The sequence below is a fragment of the Papaver somniferum genome, chromosome 3 (genome assembly GCF_003573695.1).
Source record: "Papaver somniferum cultivar HN1 chromosome 3, ASM357369v1, whole genome shotgun sequence".
NCBI lineage: Eukaryota > Viridiplantae > Streptophyta > Magnoliopsida > Ranunculales > Papaveraceae > Papaver > Papaver somniferum.
The window spans coordinates 222957726-222977697 of NC_039360.1; the positions used below are offsets into that span (position 1 = coordinate 222957726).

General features: G+C 37.1%; 1 protein-coding gene across 4 annotated transcripts; it reads right to left on the reverse strand.

The window, feature by feature from the left end:
* Positions 1 to 290: 290 nt before the first annotated feature.
* On the reverse strand, positions 291 to 3594 carry LOC113362152. Of its 4 annotated transcripts, XM_026605123.1 has the most exons (10): positions 3509 to 3581; positions 3224 to 3314; positions 2911 to 3135; positions 2504 to 2646; positions 2320 to 2383; positions 2091 to 2205; positions 1881 to 1959; positions 1572 to 1721; positions 1230 to 1400; positions 291 to 1109 (listed from the first exon to the last, which is right to left on the reverse strand). In XM_026605123.1, the coding sequence occupies exons 7-10, from the start codon at positions 1938 to 1940 to the stop codon at positions 966 to 968; spliced, it is 525 nt and encodes a 174-aa protein (XP_026460908.1). In that variant the 5' UTR covers positions 1941 to 1959; positions 2091 to 2205; positions 2320 to 2383; positions 2504 to 2646; positions 2911 to 3135; positions 3224 to 3314; positions 3509 to 3581; the 3' UTR covers positions 291 to 965. The 4 variants fall into 4 exon arrangements, 2 of the variants coding, with proteins under 2 accessions (XP_026460908.1, XP_026460907.1); XR_003365572.1 differs by having other exon boundaries at positions 1844 to 1959; positions 3224 to 3594; XR_003365573.1 differs by having other exon boundaries at positions 1844 to 1959; positions 2072 to 2205; positions 3224 to 3594.
* Between the last annotated feature and the right edge of the window lie 16378 nt (positions 3595 to 19972).

The following is a 19972-nucleotide window of genomic DNA, read 5'->3' on the forward strand; positions in this document are numbered from 1 at the left end:
CCCTGTAACAAAATCAAGTTACCTTGTTCATTTGGAAATCAAGTGGCCCTGTACATTTGAAACTCAAATTAATCTAACAATTTTTTTTTTTTTGAAATTGAATGAACATTATTAACACTTCATTTTACAGAGTTCAACAAACTACAATCTCTTCCAAATGTGAAAATAATCACATAACACTATAGAAATCTGAAAGTATACATTCTTATTGAGAAGCTGCCAAAAAATATAAGTAGATAAAACATCAGTTTCAAAACGAATTAAAACATGGAACTATTGGTGAACCTGGACTGGCAGAAGGACTTGCAGATGTATTGACCAAGAGAGCCAGCCAGCTACTAATCAAGCAAACTTTCCTGTGAACACAAGGAAACAAAGGTTTTACTATCCAAGTAAAAGCTCTTACTAGTTTGCAGTTGCTATTTAGAAAGCTCAACCTTAGATATCTGATGCAGTCCTCATGCATAATACTCATCCCTGTCAACAAAATAATTTCAAAGTGCAAGTTACTACTTAATATACTACTAGCCAGAAGCACAACACAGAATGAATCATAATGAGAACAAAATTAAAGAACTTTTTTGCAGCACAAATACTGATGTCATATGCATTTTACTTGGATTTGGTAGATATCTCATCGCTGGACTTGCTTCCATTACTGCTACTGCCCTTGTATTTGTTATTACTGTCCCTAGACTTACCAGCTAGGTCAGAATTTTTCACTGAAACACTTTCCCTCCTACCACATAAAATAAAGGAACAGGAAGCTCTAAGCATTAGTTGCCTCCAATCCACATAAGATGAGGTCACAATAACTTGCCCTTCGGTTGAAGTGTTTCTCTTTGTTTGCGAGGTTGAAGAATCTAATTCCTGTTTCCCTTTTTTCGTTTGATGCCAGGTAAAGTACCAAACCACAAATTAACAACATCACTTAAATTAACAACAACACTTAAAGCAGACAATCTTTATATATTTTTCAGAATCGCCACTGAAAGCAACTGGCGCACAATCTTTACATATTTTTTAGAATCACCACTGAAAGTATTGTGAGAGGCCTTCTCAAGAGCAATTATGGCTGTAACAGCAACATCCGGCCAGAGGGCAGTTTCCTATACAATTTTACGAAAAAGATAGATCAATAGATTGAACTGAACAAAGGTATAATCAGTAAGAGAAGCATTAGAAACAGAGTACCCAATGTCAAGATCATGAGAGTACTTACTGCCTACCTTCTCAAGTGATAAAGAGCCACATTTTTCTCTGTGTTCATCTTTCACATAGTCCTTGGAATCACAAACATATTCAATACCTTGAAGAAGCTTCGCTAACCATTTGTCACGAACAGTCTCTCCCGTTAGATAATCGGACTTCTCTAAAATCTTATAGTACTCTGAGTAAACCTACATAGTCAAGAATTAGGACTTCAAAATACAATTTCAACAAACCTCAAGGGACTTTGCTCTTTCCTGGTAAGTTGTCTAATTGTGCAGATGATTTTCCAGTATATTCTTTCTAAGCACAGTTAATACTCACTGATAGTATACTAGTAGTTTAAATAAGTAGGGGTGTACCTTATCAGCGTTAGTCGGGGGCCTCTCTGTTCTTCCTGAACTATTTTTTGGTGGACGACCTCGACCTATTTCAGCAATAGCATTTTCATGTTCAAGTTCAATAGCATTCTCCATCTCAAGTTTAACACCATTATTACCAAGTGTCATACCCTGAACAACAACAATTAGGATAGTGTTAAGCTCTTCTTGAGCAACATGACTTTGATTTGACTGATAAGTTGTCTAATTGTGCACTGATAGGATACTAGTAATTTAGGTAAGCAGTGGTATACTTATCAACTGTAGTTGGGGTTGGTGGACGACCTTGACCTCTTTTAGCAATAGCATTATCCTGTCCAAGTTCAATAGCATTCTCTGGTTCAACACCATAATTACCAAGTGTCACACCCTGAACAACAGCAACTAAGACGATGTTAAGCTCATCTTGAGCAAGATCTTGGTGTGATATTTCATCCATACACTCTACACATCAACAAATCTCAACTGCAACATCAACATACACACTTTATCTTCCATTACCAGCAAGCTTCTCCTTCTGCTAATCTCAGTATCACCTGATTTAGAACTCAATCAAGCTCCTTCCAACTGCATCATACACGCAAAAGTAACCACTCGCTCTACTTTTTAACCTGAGCTGCAAACAACCATGACAACCCATTAGCTCAAGCATTCTAGTTTCAACTACCAATAACAATTATCTCAGTATCTCCTTCAACTCTAGTTAATACCTTCGGTTTTGTATACTCACAAATTACGAAAATAAATTGAATAGTACTGCAGTGAGTTCTGTACTCCTCCAACGAAGTGATGATCTGAATCAGGAACTTGATCATGTCATAAGATTTACAGTGTAAAACGACTTTAAAAAATATGGGCGGAGTAAGACATAAGACACTGAAGCATGGAAACTTCATTAGAATAAGCTAAACTACCTGCACTTGTTGCGTGACAGACAATTCAAACATCCATAACCCAAGTTCTGATGTGGCACCTCCAACCATTAGCATCCACACTGAGATATTGTTGTTTTGGATCCATACAGAAGCAGCGCAGCGCAAAGTAACAGAGAACTCCACTACAATGACAAGTTTATGTTTATACAATCCCTCAGAAAAAATATTCAAAAGAACACTTCTAATTCTTATAACGTAAGGAGCTTGAGCACAACTCCAACTAAGTAAGAAAACCAAAAACTGAATTACTGGAAAAGAAATATACATAAACACTACAGATCTTCTTTTCTTTCCATTTATACAGTATTACAAGTAGATTCCTAAGAGCTCTTGAAATTGGTGACAATGGGGATAACAGTCACAAGGATAAGGATGAGAAGTAATACCAAACCCATACACATACATTTCCTGTTGCTTCTCTGACAAACCTTGGCCTGGTAAAGCCCCAATAGACTCCTTTCAATCTCTTTAGCAGCCTCATGCCTATCTTTAATATCCACAACAGTTTCAAGGACTTCTCATTTTCCATGCTCTTGAACTGGTTTCTGCAAAATGCTCTCCACTATTATTAGATATGATCTTCTCAATCACTTCCTCCTCTGGGTACTCCTCTGTAACATTATAATACAACGATTAGAAGAAATCAAAGATTACAAAATCAAACTAAAAAACAAAGGGTTTGAGTTTTTCAGAACTTACTCTCGATTAGAAGTATCAACGATTTGACAAACAGTAAGAGCAATCAAAGAAATTTTTTCCAATACCAGATTGAGGTTGAGCAATCACGTCTCTACCTCAGCACAATTGACAGTTAGAAATAAAAAATTAAACACAATTACAAATCCAAAAACCCAATATTGAAATCAGATATCAGATTTACAGGTAAGGATCAAGCTGAATCTTCTTCTTGAAACTCAAATGTGTAGATAATCAGAGTAATTTTCTAGGGTTTAAGAAATTAGGAAAGAAATTAGGGCTTATTACCGAAAAGGGTTTTCTAGGTTTACAAAGTTATGATTTCTTAATCAGATGAGGGAACTTTTTTCTCGTAGAGATGAGAACGAGAGAGGAGCAGAAGTTTTCTGACAGGGAGTTAGTCCTGGAGTGATTTGTAGGGAGTTTAGTGTAGTTGAATTTTACCCGTTAGTCGTGAGGGAGTTCGAGGGAGTCTCTCAAAATCCCCGTGGGAGAGTTTAGAAGAGTCTCCAAACTCCTTACAAAATACTTGTTAGTCGTGGGGGAGATTGAAAGAAACCCTTGAACTCCCTGTTAGTTAGGGGTGAGCAACGGACGGACGGATGCGGATTAGGGGTCACCCGCAACCAAACCGTCAAAGTTGCGGATTTGGAAAATTTAACCGTGACCGGCCCAATCATCCGCGGATTTGTCCTCTGCGGATCAACGGATTTTGTGGGCCGGTTGCGGATTAACCGCGGATTTAATCACAAAAATCATCTAAGCAGCTAAGCAGCATAAGTCACTAGGCAAGCGAATCCTCCAAAAGTTTCCCTATCAGCCATCTAAGCAGCATAAGTCACTAGACATGCGAAATCCGTAACTAGATGCCGACTGGAAGGGGGAAAATGCTATGTATCAAGAGGTATCAGCAAGCCTAAGACTGATTAAACCACAACAGAACAATCCAATTTCAGAAATATGCGTAGTTTGATTAAATACAGGCAATAAATGATCTTAGCATTCATCTGCAAAGAAAACTAGTAACGGTTACAAAACCACATACCCTAAAATCAACCGGATAGGGAGCATGCTGAAGCGGCATTGGCATTTGACTGTACATTCCTCCTCCTCTTCCTCCTCCTCCAACTCCTAGTTCATTGTTAGGATTCCAATGTCTGCCTTGCACTCCAACATCCATTGCTCTCTCAGCTGCATCCATATTACCAGCAAAGTGTGTCAATTGTGATAACGCCTCAACAGCAGCGGCAGCAGCAGGGTTCAAACCTGGAGAATCAGAAGATGTTGATGGGTTATCAAGTGGTTGAGTGTAAGGAGGATAATAAGCAATTTGGCTAGCCACTGCTGCTGCTGCTTCTGAGGAAACTCATGGTGGTTGGATAGGAGGAGTATTGTCTATCTGAGAATATGATTGGTGATGATGATGGTAAGCATTTGAATAATCATTAAAACAGAATCAATCCTCAACTACAATTTCAAGCTATTCGTCAACTTCAAACTCTAATTCAGGCTAAACCCATCCCTAACCATCATTCTATGACATCAATTCCATCTTCGAATTCTTCTTTGAACTTCTTATGAAACCCTAGTTCTTAATTTAGGGAAGAACGGAAACCTTAACTCTTTGATTCTTCAATTCATCTTCAGAACATCTTCATATCACTAAATTAATAAACACCACTTCCTTCAAAAACTACCAGAAACTCACAAACAACATTAATTCTACTCGAACTCTAAATTCAGAAAACCCAATTTCTCTGTGGACTTCAATTTCTTAAAGATACCAATATTTAAACTGCATGCAATCATCTCTACCCTAAACGAAAGCAAACCCGTCAAATCCTTAATCAAATTAAATTCATCTCAATCAAAATCCAAAACCGATTATGAAACCCTAATTCATCTTACCGATTATCTTCTTCCAGAACTCGGATTAACACCTAGAGACGACACCTACTTCTTCAATTCATCACGTTATCAAGTAGTCTATGAATCACTCTTCCACTTAACTCAATCCTCTGATTGAATTCGACACAGAGAAAAAGAAGAAGAAAAATAGAAGGAAAGAAATAAGAAGAAGAAGAAGAATGAAGAAGAATGAAAAGAAGAAAAAGAAGAAATTAGAAAGACGATGAGGTCTATTCTGTCCGCAAACTTCCCATATTATCCTAAATACTTTACTAAATTTCCTAATTGTCCTACGGTGCGGGTAATCCGCGGTTATCAAATCCCAACCGCAACCGTAACCGCACCGCGTGCGGATTTGAGAATGCACCCGTGTCCGGTCCATAACTCTTACGGATTGGTTTTCACTTGTAATTTTGCGGACGGATACGGATGAAATCCGCGGTTACGGTTTTTCTGCTCAGCCCTACTGTTAGTCGTAAAACCCTAGAATTCTAGGGAGTTGGTTGTTTTGGGGAGTTCTGGAGAGTTGATAGTGTATTTTTGCCTCTACACAAATCTCCCAAAAGAGTAGAGATTTGGGAGGGAGTTGGGAGGGAGTTTGGTCATAAAAAAATACAAGAGAAAGAAGAGGAAACGCTTCAACTTCAGGTATGATTTTTCTTTTATCTATTTTCCTTCTTTGATCGCTATGATGGTTGGTTTTTATGGGTATCTATTTTTACTTTTGATTGTGATTCTGTTATGCATTGAACTGTTGATAACTTTGCTTCATAGATCTGTGTACATGTGTGGTATTATTTTTTTTTAATAAACCTTACTGCAACTGTCCAGTTCATGCTCAAGACCGTCATGTATATTGATTTTTAACTTGCAAAGGTTTGAGGGTCTAGTTTAGTGGTGGAGTCTGATAGTTTCCTTCCATCTAGGAGATGCAAATAGGGTGTAAATCTTGTCACTTGGCTACACAGAGTCGATAGTGTTAGGCTGTTAGCTAGTACTTGTAAAAATATTCAGAAGGTCATACTTGTTAATGAGATGTTTAATACACATGATGTGATATATAGGGAGTGAAATGACATCAAAGTAAGGGTTTAGGTAGTTCAGATCTTATGCAGAACATCGTGGAATTGTTAGTAGATTGGTAGTTTTTGTGCTAATGCGATGAATCAAATGATCAGTGTTGTTGAATTTGTGTAGTAACAGTGCTAGTTAAATGAGTATGGGATTTCCAATTGGGTGAATTTCAACATCCCAAAGAGTTTATCAACGAATTAATCTGAGATTCTAAATTAAGAGGTAGGAAAAGTATTGCATAAAATTGCATTTTTATGTTGTACAGGTTTAGTGTATAGTTATAAAGTACCCATTCGTCACCTGATAATATACAGATATCGTATCATTTTTTATTTTTATCGGGTTTGATAACGAATCAGTAATGTACATTAGTGTGCAGAGTTACCGGCTAGATGTATTAAAGGTTCAAATTAGACAGAAGGAGCTCTTGAACAACGAGAGCCTAATGATGAGTGTTCTGAATTTTTATGTGCGTAAAACTGATTAGTATTCTGAATTCGCTTAGTATACCATACACAAAGCACGCAGTCACATTAGCATGAGCTTGTTGATTCTTAGCCTAATAAGTCTTCCTATATCCACTAAGATGTGTATGCATTTCTTATACATGGTTAAAAAACACGGTATTACATATAGATAGAAGAAAAAAGAGTGAGAAGGTACTTTGTCCAATTCCTTGGATCTGTAAACCAAAAATTTGTACAGAACTAGTGTTTCTTTACTCCTGAACTTGAATTTTTTAGGTGCATCTTTAAGGTTTGTTGTTTGGTTTGATTCCACCAGTTGCAGCAACAGAACTTGTTTTGACACAAACTCAAGAACAACAACGTCAAGAAGCTAATACATGGAGAAAGAGAACAAATGGAGTTAGAATTGTATGGAGACCGTTAAAGTGAAGAAAAAGTTTTATCTCGTTGCACAATAGTAACATATTATTGATATACAGAGATATGATCATTTTTTTTTCATTTGATTAAAGATCATTTTTACTTATAAATGAGGATTTGTTGTTTCTTAAAAGAGAATAAGTTAGAAATGAACTCTCTCAAACTCCCCCAAACTCTCTCAAACTCCCTCTAATAAACTCTCTCAAACTCCCTACACTCAAAAACACCAAACTCTCTCAAACTCCATACAGTCTCTCAAACTCTCTCAAACTCTCCAAGATTCAAAATACACTCGACTCCCCACAAATCACTCGTGGACTAACCCCCTGTGAGATAAAAAAAAAATCTGGTGGAGAAAATGAAAGAGGAAGAGAGAAGAGAAAGAAGAGGTTGAGAAGAGAACAAGGTGTTCTCGATAATCTTATTGAGTGAGTCAGTTTTTAAGCTGACTCTGAATATCTGAATGGGATGAAACCGAGTCAGATTGAAAGTGTAGGAAGGCACATACACGAGACGCACGCGTACAACTCTATTTAGTTTCAAATCGTAACAAGTTCAAACAGTTGCGAGTTTTGTAACTGAATCATACTGTTGCAAAATTTTCGCAACTGAATTTCGCAACAGGGGACAAGTTGTTGCAACTTCTAGTTACTAATCCTTGAATTTAGTGTAGTGACCATCCACTTTATCTCTCTCTACACCAACAGGTCCATAGAAACACCATCATCATCAAGCATCACAAATTCGAAGGAAAGTTGAAGACGTTCAAGGTTTACAAGCAACGGTACAGAAATGATAAGATTTCAGATTCAAGTAAAGCAACAAGAAAAGGAGCAGAATTCTTACAAGTTGAAGACTTATGTACAAGAGCGAAAATTAGCAAGATGAGAGTTCAAGAATTTTATGATATTCATACATACAAGTTGTGAAGAATCATGCGGTAAAGTACTTACACCATGGCCATTTGTACTTATTTTATTTTTATTTTCAGTTTGTGTTTATTTCTCTTGTCTCATGAAGAAAAAAAAAGAAAAAAAAAAGAGATTGAAAAAAAGAGATTGAAAAAAAAAAGTAAAAGAAAAAAAAATAAGAGAAAATTTTGGATTCAAGGTGATCCCAGCAGAATACTACATACTGGATTCCCTTAGCAGATCTCACCCATAACCAAGAGTTTTTACAACCCAAATTCGAAGACTTGATAAACAAATCTGTCTCAGACAGAAAAGTATATAGATTGAATAAATCTGTCTCCCACAGAAATACCCAAGAGTTTTTGTTTTGTCTTTTGATAAATCAAGGTGAACAAGAACCAATTGATAAACCAGACTTATATTCCCGATGAACAACCTATTATTATCAATCACCTCACAATAATCTTAATCGACTAGCGAAACAAGATATTGTGGAATCTCAAATGATGAGTTGAAGATGTTTGTGATTACTTTTATCTTGCCTATCGGAGAAATTAATCTCGAGTCGTTTATTTCAATTGTACTCAATACAACAGAATCGGGTAAGATCGGAACACGGAACTACAAAGAAAATAGTTGGGTTGGCTTCACAATCCCAATGAAGTCTTTGTATCCGTTAACCTATAGGGTCTCGATAGAAACCTAAGGTTAAAGAAGAATCGTCTCTATTTGATGCAACTAGTAACACACAAGAGGTGTGGGGATTACGTTTCCCAGTTGCTATAATTTTCCTTTATATAGTTTCAAATCAGGGTTTTCAATCCAAGTTACCTTGGTAACAAAGCTTTCAATATTCACCGTTAGATGAAAAACCTGATTCAACCAAGCTAATATATTTCAACCGTTAGATCGAACTTATCTTGTTACACACAAATGAAATGTACCCTCATTTAGGTTTATGTAACCGTCCCTAAACGTGTACATCATGTTGGCTCGACAATAGTTAACCGAAGTTAGCCATATGATTATTCTCATATTAACCTTATTCATTTTAACCATAACTAGTTCAAATTACTCAAATAAAACTAGTTAAAGAGACGTTCAATTGCTATATTCTCATAGAAGTATACAAGAACACAATTGAAGCAAAGTCGATTTCATTCACTCGAATCAATACATGAACATTATATCCACGGTTTGAAAAGATTGCATTCCTTAATTTATAAATGTTTAGGTTCATGTAAAACCGATTTAGAAAGTAACCAACTCAAGTACGCCAACGGGTACGCATACTTAAGTAGCCGGACCGAGTTTGGTTACGCCTGTATGCGTACGGGTGCGCATACCAATTCACACTCCAAACTCCAGCAGAAATTCACGGACGTGAGACTTCCTCCAGTATGCGTACGGGTACGCATACTTGGCCAGACATCCAACATTCGCCAGTATGCGTACGGGTACGCATACTTTCCCAGACATCCAACATCCGCCAGTACGCGTACGGCTACGCATACTTCAGGTTCCCGGTTTTGGAGTTACACACAAATGTGATAATACACTATGTTTATATCCAAACATGGTTACATGATTCTAAGCTCTTTATTTCAATCTTTAAAACTTTCTTAGAGGATGACAATAGCCATTTTCACACACTATTAGCATCAAAGCAATTTTCAAGATACTGAAATAACCATTAACGAAACATTCCAAGACTACACCAAATGATTGTATCACACAAACCGTGTAAGATGTTACTCGGCAATTTTCTCATGATATAAGATGAACTTGGTCGAAGTGAAAACTTGCCAACACATATTTCGAGAAAAATGTAAGCGAGATAAACTCATATCGAAATAACAAATGTGTTTATAGAAAACTATATCGTAATACTACTTATGTCTCAATATAGGAGATAGAGTAGAAACAGACTTTCCAAGTGATGGATGAGTTTCAGTCTCCACATACCTTTTGTCGATGAAGTTCCACAAGCTCCCCTTAGTAGTTCTTTGTCTTCAAATGATGAACGCCGTGAAGTCTAAGCTCAACTACACAATCTATGTCCTAGTCCGAGACATCTATAAATAGGCTAGAAATCAAGACTTATAGTTTTGATCACTAACATTGACAAACATGCTTGAGATAGCAAGGCATGTGAGTTCGACCGAGTAGTGCTCTAACAATCTCCCCCTTTGTTAATTTTAGTGACAAAACTATCAATACATATGGATTACAAAATAAATAAAAATTTGTAGCATCTCATCCAAATTCTATTCTCCTTGGAATCTTCAACACGACTCGAAAACTTCGTCACTTCCAAGTACTCCATGATCCTAAACGTGTTCAACTCAGCATCATAGTTTTGAAGATCCGCAGCGATAATAATGAGAAAACAAGTTCTCTCGATCATTGTTATACAATTTCATAGTATCATTACACAACATCAAAGTTCAATTGTATCACAACTTTGACAACAATACTATGGTGATATGTATCACTCCCCCTTAGCCAATAATTCATATCGACATGAAAACCACTCCCCCTTACATAATGATCCGTAAACCATATGTATTTGTAGTATGAAACTACACATTAATTCTTCCCCTTTTTGTCAATAAAAATTGGCAAAGGTACGAAAACTAGTGGGATCCTCATAAAATTTTCACAGAGATACTTCATGACCAGAAGAGAATAACATACCAACTTATTTATATGCAATCATAAAGCCAAAGCTAAATGCATTCATCAAGGAGTTTATAAAGGTACATGATAACCCTATAATATTCCACGGCCGCACTCTCCACAAAGATTTGACAATAAATCACAAGTTCAAAAAGAACTATCCCCCATAAAATGTCATTCCCGAAAGAATAACAAAGGCTACCTTGCTTTTACGGGAAAAAAAGGATTTCTAAAGAACACTAGGATACTTAACAGAAAACATATCTACTAGAAACAAATGCAAACACGAAGCAACACCATTGTGGAATTCTAAACCCAATTGCCCAAAAGATCGATATAAAAGAGTTATAGGGAACTAATGAACCAGAACAACACCAATAGACTGTCGTAGGTGTTGAAACGTGGTCGTGTCTAATGGTTTGGTGAGAATATCAGCCAATTGTTGTTCGGAAGGCACAAATTCCATAGTGATGATACCATTTTCATAAAGATCTCGAATAAAATGGTACCTTATGTCTATGTGCTTAGTTCTTGAGTGCTCAATAGGATTCTCAGTGATGCGAATCGCACTTGAGTTATCACAAAAGATCTTCATTATTCCAGAATCAATTCCCTAATCATCAAGCATTTGTTTCATCCATAGAAGTTGAGTACAACATGAACCTGCATCAATGTATTCTGCTTCACATGTTGAGAGAGATTGTGAATTTTGTTTCTTGTTATGCCAAGCTACAAGATTCATCCCTACATAGTAGAATCCCCATGATGTACTCTTTCTGTCTTCCACACACCTTGCCCAATCTGCATCTGAATAGGCACTAAGGTCAGTGTTAGTATAAAAAGTGTAAAAAAGACCATACCCGACAGTGTGATTAATGTAACGTATGATCCTCTTTGCGGCTGCAAGATGAGATTCCTTTGGATTTGCCTGAAACCTAGCACAACAACCAACACTAAAATCAATATCAGGTTTTGTGGCAGTGATATACAAAATACTTCCAATGATAGACCGATAAAGCTTTTGATCCACATTTACACCTTTCTCATCTCTATGTAGTTTACCTGTGGTAGGCATAGGAGTAAGTTTTGGAGTTAACTTTCAAGACTGAATCTTGAAACAAGATCCCTTTCATATTTTTCTTGAGATAAGTAAATTACATCCTTATGTTGTTGAATTTGTAAACCTAAAAAGAATTTTAATTCACCAAAGTTGCTCATTTCAAACTTCTTACCAAGAGAGACTTGAAAATCTTTTGTAAGTTTCTCCGATGTTGATCAGTAGATGATATCATCTACATAAACTTGAGAAATTACAACATCTTTCCCACTCCATTTGGTAAACAATGTTTTATCAGCTCCACCTCTTGAAAAACCTTTCCTAAGAAGAGAAGTAGTTAGTTTTTCAATCCAGGCACGAGGTGCTTGTTTTAACCCGTACAATGCCTTGTTGAGTTTAAGGACATGATCAGGGAAACTAGGGTTTTCAAATCCCTTAGATTGAGCGACATAGACTTCTTTCTTTAAGTTTCCATTTAGGAAAGCGGATTTAATTTCCATTTGAAACAGCTTAACCTTACGAAAACAAGCATGAGCTAATAATAATCGAATGGACTCAAGGCGTGCCACAGGAGCAAGGTTTCGTTAAAATCGATTCCTTCAATCTGTGAATAGCCTTGAGCGACAAGTCTATCTTTGTTTCTGACAATGGTGCCAAATTCATCAGACTTGTTCTTAAATATCCATTTGGTACCAACAATATTGATATTGGGGGGACAAGGTACGAGTTTCCATACATCTTGTCTTCGGAATTGATTTAACTCTTCATGCATTGCATTCATCCAAAAGGGATCATTAAGAGCTTCATCAATATTCCTTGGTTATACTTGCGATAGATAACAACCAAAATTGCAAATATTTTGAAGTTGACTTCTCGTCTTAGCAGTAGATTCCTACCTCCAATAATATTGTTAGTATCATGATTCCTTTGAACCCAAAGGTGTCGTGGAGTGATATGTTCTTGTTCAATAGGAATATCCTGACCAGATCTTTTCTCCTTATCACTAGAGACATCAGGATCAGCAACCGTTGGAACAACTTCTTCTAATTATGGCGTTTATTTGATTTTCTCAATTTTCTCGGTTGGAGGCAACTCAGCGGGAGAGTCATCATGACGAAAATTACTAAGATCATAAATAATAACAATTTCCGATTCCATCATGACTTGGGTTCTGAGATTAAAGACTTGGAAACCACGACTTTCAGATGCATAGCAAAGAAAAATACCCTCATCGCTTTTCGAAACAAACTTCCCTTTCTGTTCACGATCCTTTAGAATGTAGCACTTACTGCCGAACACTCTGAGATAGTGTAAGTTGGGTTTCTTACCATACCACAACTCATAGGGAGTGTTTAAGGTCTTTTACCGTAAGTAAACACGATTGATAAAATATCAAGCCATAAAAACAACATCACCCCAAAACCTTAACTGTAAGTTTTTGTTATGGAGCATTACCCTTGCCATCTCCTGAATGTTTCTATTCTTCCTTTATGCAACTCCATTTGCTTGTGGAGTGATAGGTGGAGAGTATTTTTGAATAATTCCCAGAGAGTCACAGTGTTCAAATACTTTGGTGTCTTTGAATTCAGTGCCACGATCACTTCTAATTTTCTTTAGTTTGCGACCTTGTTCATTATGGATCCTATAAACAATAATCATGAACTCACTGAGAGTTTCATTCTTGTGAGCTAAAAATGCCACCCAGGTGAATCTGGTATAATCATCTACCATAGCCGAAGCATACTTATTCCCAGCCACTGTAGATTGTTGAATTAGGCCGAAAAGATCCATATGAATTAAATCAAGTAGAGCTTTAGTGAGAATATCTCGAGATTATTTGTGTGGAACTTTCGTTTGTTTACCCTTTAGACAGGAACCACATATACCTTCAACCTTAGCATTTATTTTGGGAACCCCTCTAACAAGTTCTTTTGTTAATGATCTTAGTTAGAAGACAATAATTAATTTGACTAAAATGCTCATGCAAAAGGTGTGTAGATTCTATCTTAGTCAAATTGCAACAATTACTGAACTGAGTATCTAGAAGATAACCGTTATTTTTGCCACGTGATCCTTGAAAAATCACTTTTCCAGATTTGTCGACAAAGTCACACCCTTTATTATTGAAGACAAATTTATGTCCTTTGTCACAAATTTCACTAATAGAAAGAAGATTAGTTGTCATACCTTTAACATATACGACATCATGAATTTCAGGAACGTCGGGTAACTTGATCGTCCCCTTTTTGCTTATGTAGCAGCAACTTCCATCTCCAAAAGTTACTAGTCTACCATCAAAATTGCTTGAGTTGATAAACCATGAGAGTTCTCCAGTCATGTGCCTGCTACACCCACTATCAAGGAACCATTGTAAGGGTGATGTTGACTTTAGAGAAAAAATTCTCATACTAGCACTAATGACCACTTTAGGATTTCTTGTTAGTATTGAATGTATTTTAAGAGACGACAAAAGTTGAACATCATTCTATGGAGATCACCAGAAACCTTTAGTCTTTTATTGAAAGACAAACAAACATGCTGAAACTGATTTTAAGAACCACAAAACAAACATGCACCAACATCATAAACCTTTTTCGAAGAGTTCTGAGCACTGTCAGGTTTCACAAAGCCTAGACCTTGCTTATCACCTTACTTACAGCAATTCTTCAAAGAAGAATTAAAGGCGTTATTTAAAACCTTTGGAAAATACTTTACAGACTTCATATCCTAAAGTTTTGCAATTTCTGCAGCAAGATCAAAATTGATCTGGATTTTTTCATATAACTTTTTCTGGAGGTCAACCACCTCTTCAGAGCGTTCTCGAGGTTTAGGTTTTTTGATATAAACTTCACAATGATAACCATCAATTTTCCTTATCCATCGAAGTTTTTCGAGACACGAGAAATTGATGAGTTTTTTCAAATCAGGATTCTCAACCTTGTCGATGGTTTCTATAACACTCTCAATGTTGAGTTTACCCATTTCTGGTGAAGCGTTTTCAGAGAAAATATTATCCATCATCAGATTGCTACAAACACTAACTTGTGAGGTCTTTAATGTGTTTGCCTGCTCTGATACCAATTGAAAATGCGGGGGTCTAACAACCACACCCGAAATTCGTTTGGAAATATGAGAGGACTTACTCCAATACACTTTCTATAGAATCAACTAGACAGTCAGACTCGATCTAGAATAAAGTATATCAAAGAGTTTAGTATCTCTATTTCACAATGTAATCAGCAAATCAAACAGATAGAAATCCGCGAGCTTGATTATTATGTGAAACAACTTGAACGGTACCAAAGACCAATATTCAAGTGTCAATCAATTTAAATCAACAACCAAAGGTTGGATATTCTAATTGATTGATCTTAACGCACAACCTGAGATATTTCAATTATGTAAAAAAATATAATGCGGAAAAAAAATAACACATACACCATAATTTTGTTAACGAGGAAACCGCAAATGCACAAAACCCCCGGGCCCTAGTCCAGATTGAACACCACACTGTATTAAGCCACTACAGACTCTAGACTACTACCAATTAACTTCGGACTGGAATATAGTTGAACCCTAATCACTCTCACACTGATTCAAGATATAGTTGTGTTCCTTACGTCTCTGATCCCAGCAGGATACTACGCACTTGATTCCCTTAGCTGATCTCACCCACAACCAAGAGTTGCTACGACCCAAATTCGAAGACTTGATAAATAAATATGTCTCACACAGAAAAGTATATAGATTGAATAAATCTGTCTCTCACAGAAATACCCAAGAGTTTTTGTTCCGTCTTTTGATAAATCTGTTGATGGTGGATTTTCAAAAAAGGTCAAAACCGTAAAATCATGATACTGCATGTTTCTGACACGGCTTCAGGAATCCATGTGACGATTCGTGTTTTACGAAGTATGATGCATATGTCGCTCGAAAGGCCTCTCCAGAGCGTTCAACACCGGGCATTTCATCATAGCCTCTATGTAGAATAACGTAATTGGGAGGTTCTCCGTAAGATTGAGAGCTTAACGCCTTCAGGATGTCGGTGACACTCACTGTTCCCTGACTACATAGAGGAATTCTCCTCAACATAGAAGAACGATTGGGCGGTTCTCCGTAAGATTGAGAGCAATAACGCCTTCAGGAGGCCGGTGACACTCATTTTTCCATGACTATGTAGAGTGTCCGTGTATAGACTCAGGCGCTCCTCCATACATGAAATATTGAGAGGGAAAAACGTCTTCGGGACATTGGCAACACTCGCTGATTCACTGACTATACGCAAGAGATTGAATTCTACGTCATAATCACCACTGAATTCCTAGATGATAATCTATCTTATCTTATTGATCCTATTCCTTGGTCAAACTCACGACTGGTTCTATGGAATGGTAATAGATAAATGTATTACTCCAATTTCATGATCGAATCTACAGCTGATCTCATGAAATGGTAATAGATATTACTCCTATTTCATGGTCGAATCCACGACTGATCTCATGAAATGGTAATATCACCACCTATCTTATTACTCCGATTTCATGGTCAAATCTACGATTCCTTGAGATGGTAATAAAATTATCATTTTATTATTCCAAATTCTTGGTCAAATCTACAAATGATTCTATGGACTGATAATAAATGACTACTCACTTTTATTGCTCAATTTCATGAATCATTCTCTACTGAATTTCATAAATTAGTAATAAATACTCAACAATCGGGCATCTGGACTATTCCTGAGTGAGTCCCATAAAATGGTGCAAGTGTACTCAACCATGATGCACGAACGAGCACCCAAATGCGCGAACGAGCATCCAAAATATGGACGAATGAGGAATCCTACACAAAATAGGAGAGAGAAAATAATAACATTAAAATAATGAAGACGTGCCCATGGGCCGGGCCCACCGGCCGGCCCCATGCCTCTCCCATTATTTATGAATCATTCTCCACTGAATTTCATAAATTAGTAATAAATACTCAACAATCAGGTATCTGGACTGTTCCTGAGTGAGTCCCATAAAATGGTGCAACTCTACTCCACCATGATGCACGAATGAGCACCCAAATCCGTGAACGAGCATCCAAAATATGGACTAATGAGGAATCCTACACAAAATAGGAGAGAGAAAATAATAACATTAAAATAATGAAGAGGCGCCCATGGGCCGGGCCCACCGGCCGGCCGGGCATGCCCTAGCCGTGGCCGATCCCATGCCTCTCCCATTATTTTTCCTTATTTTTTCTATTTTCATGAACTCATGAAGACTCCTCAATTCTAACAACTTTCCTTGTTTGAGCAAAACTCATGGTTTCTCCATATTTTCGTGGTTTCATGAAAAATAATAATACAAAACAGGGAAAGGTGTTGCGGGATCGGGTAACTTAGCCGGCCGCCCATACCCTAGCCGTGGACGGTCCCACACCTTGCAATCCTTAATCTTTCATAAATTCTTATTTCTCTCATCTTGTGAATCTTCCTTGTTTCAACAAAAATCATGGTTTCTCCATATTTTCTCAAATATTGCTCAAACCATAAAAAAAATGCCAAAAGTCAACATGGTCACATGATCGTCTAGGATACTCACGAAAAATATATTAAAATATTATTATTTTAATATTCACGAAATATTGATCAAACGGGCATACTTGCTCATTCGAGGAAAATCGAGAATTCCAGTCAAAAATCGAACTCTTCTGAAAATCCAAGATATTGCTCAAACGCACATCAAAAGCTGTCGAAACTCTCAGGACTGAGACACGGGCATTACGGTGACACGATCATGCTCTCTTGACCGACCAAGGGAGGCTCTAAGGCTTGCAACAAGCCGGTCCCACACGTTTTCACAATTTTGACCTAATTTGTGCAATTGCTCATATTGGGTCCAAATTCTTTCCAACCAACTTGGAGTTTGCTCGAACGCCAACCAGCTGTCCCACGACCACCAATGGCCGGTCTCATGATATCTTGGTCGGTCCCTCACTTTTCCATAATTAGGTTTTATCACCTAACGCTCAATAGAGCACTATTTCAATAAATGATGAAACCAGCATTTAATCATCATTCCTTCACCAACCGGTCAACTCAGGACCCTAATGCGCGCTCACTCGATCAATTGGGAATCAAATGGACGTCCATAATCCCATGATCGGTCCCTCCTTCGCTCATGACCTATTTTCAGTAATTCGTCAATTAATGAGCAATTGATCAAAAATTAGGGTATCGAACAAACGCTCACCAAATCATCATTTTGAGCAAGTTCAAACACTAAATAAATTTATGTTGATTCAGCAAACAACACGCGGATTAATTATATAATATTCGGTAATCTACCAATATTTTAATTAATATTTTATTGGATCACATCACCAATAAATAAATAATTCGTCGAATTGAGCAATACTTGCTCAGTTACTCAAATATTGATCCACTATCAATATTCAGTAATTTATCAGTAATTCGTCGAATTGAGCAATACTTGCTCAATTGCTCGAATATTGATCCAACTATCAATATTCAGTAATTCGTCGAATTGAGCAATACTTGCTCAATTTCCCAACTATCAATATTCAGTAATTCGTCGAATTGAGAAATACTTGCTCAATTGCTCGAATATTGATCCAACTATCAATATTCAGTAATTCATCGAGCAGTACTTGCTCAGTTTCTCGAATTTACAATATTCGAGCAATATCTAACATGTTCCATTGAGCATTCGATAACTCATGCTCGATTCAAAAAAAACCTAGATTCACTATCTAAACAGTCAACAACTGACTAATAAAATACACGTCTGTCATTCAGACTCCAAGATTCATGAGACTCCAATCACGTCACATGGGGGATATCAATTAGGGTTTGGTCTGGCGGCCTATGACACGTGGATTCATCCACGATGAGAATGTGAGTAAGTCGTGCAATGGTTGAAGGAGTTAGCAAGGTAGTGAGTGGATGGTTAACCAAGTATCTGCACGACCTGGAACTGGTTTCACCACGATCTTCCACTTTCCCACTCCTTCACTCAAGAAGCCGTCACACTTACAGGGATCAGGGTGTTCATTATTCTTGCAATATAAATAAGTCTAAATCGAGGACAACAGATCAGGATCATCATTCGTCAATAACTCGATTAAAACATATTCACAGAACTCAACTTCAGCAGTTCATCAATTTGCAGAAACCTTCAACACATCCACAATCCTTGATCATCATTTATCCCACACAATTCTCATCTTCCCTCCTACAGATCAACCCATCTCCCTCTTTGTGACCGAATTGACTCTGGAACTGCCATTGACTTGGTTTAGGCCGGAGTCCTACAGATTGATCTCTCGAATCTAAGCACTTCCTTTGCAGTGCATGGTAGGACTAGAAATGATCCTAAAAATTCTAACTGCAAGTGCACAGTGTCGGCAAGCAACACAGGGCAAGCACAGGTCAGTTCCACAGGGACAAGGGGGTGCAAGTGCTATTTTTCTTATTGTAACCAATTTCTAACTGATTACACTAACCAGGGCAGATTACTAATCGGACAAGTCAAACTAACATTTATTTTTTCACTAACATTAAACAGAACTAACATTAACTTGTACCAATCATAACTATCAAACTGAACTCAAAACATTCATGGCATTAACTTCAGGCTAGCATTGGATTTCTACTAACATCAAAGTCAACACAGCATTTATTTCTGATGCATTAATCACTGACTACTCATTCAACATTAATCATTAATCATTAACACTAATCATTTATATTAACTGAACATGCAGATTTGTAGGCAGAGCATTACACTAATTCAATCATGGAAATTGAAGCAAGGTTACAAAGATAACTAAAGGTGAACAAGCAAATATTGAGGTTAAGATTTCTGAACAGCAATGAAGAGATGGTGAATCTGATGAATGGGAAACTAGGGTTTGAGAATTCACCTCTCAGCCCATACTATCATGTTAGCTATTGCACTACTCAGCTTCTTTAAGTGGATAATTTAACTCCAATCACTAAATCACGGCAAGCATTAGTTGTCTGCTTAAAGAACAACTAATCAAAACACAATAACAAGCATTTGAGAGTAAGTGAACATACATAGAAGGATTCTAACTACCTAGGATGCTTGACATTCTATGTGAAAGCAATATGTTGTTCATCAAAAAAAATATATCCTACACAGTGATCTTAGCATAAATCAGTAGCAATAAGCACACATCCTAGCATTAAGGCTAAGGGTTT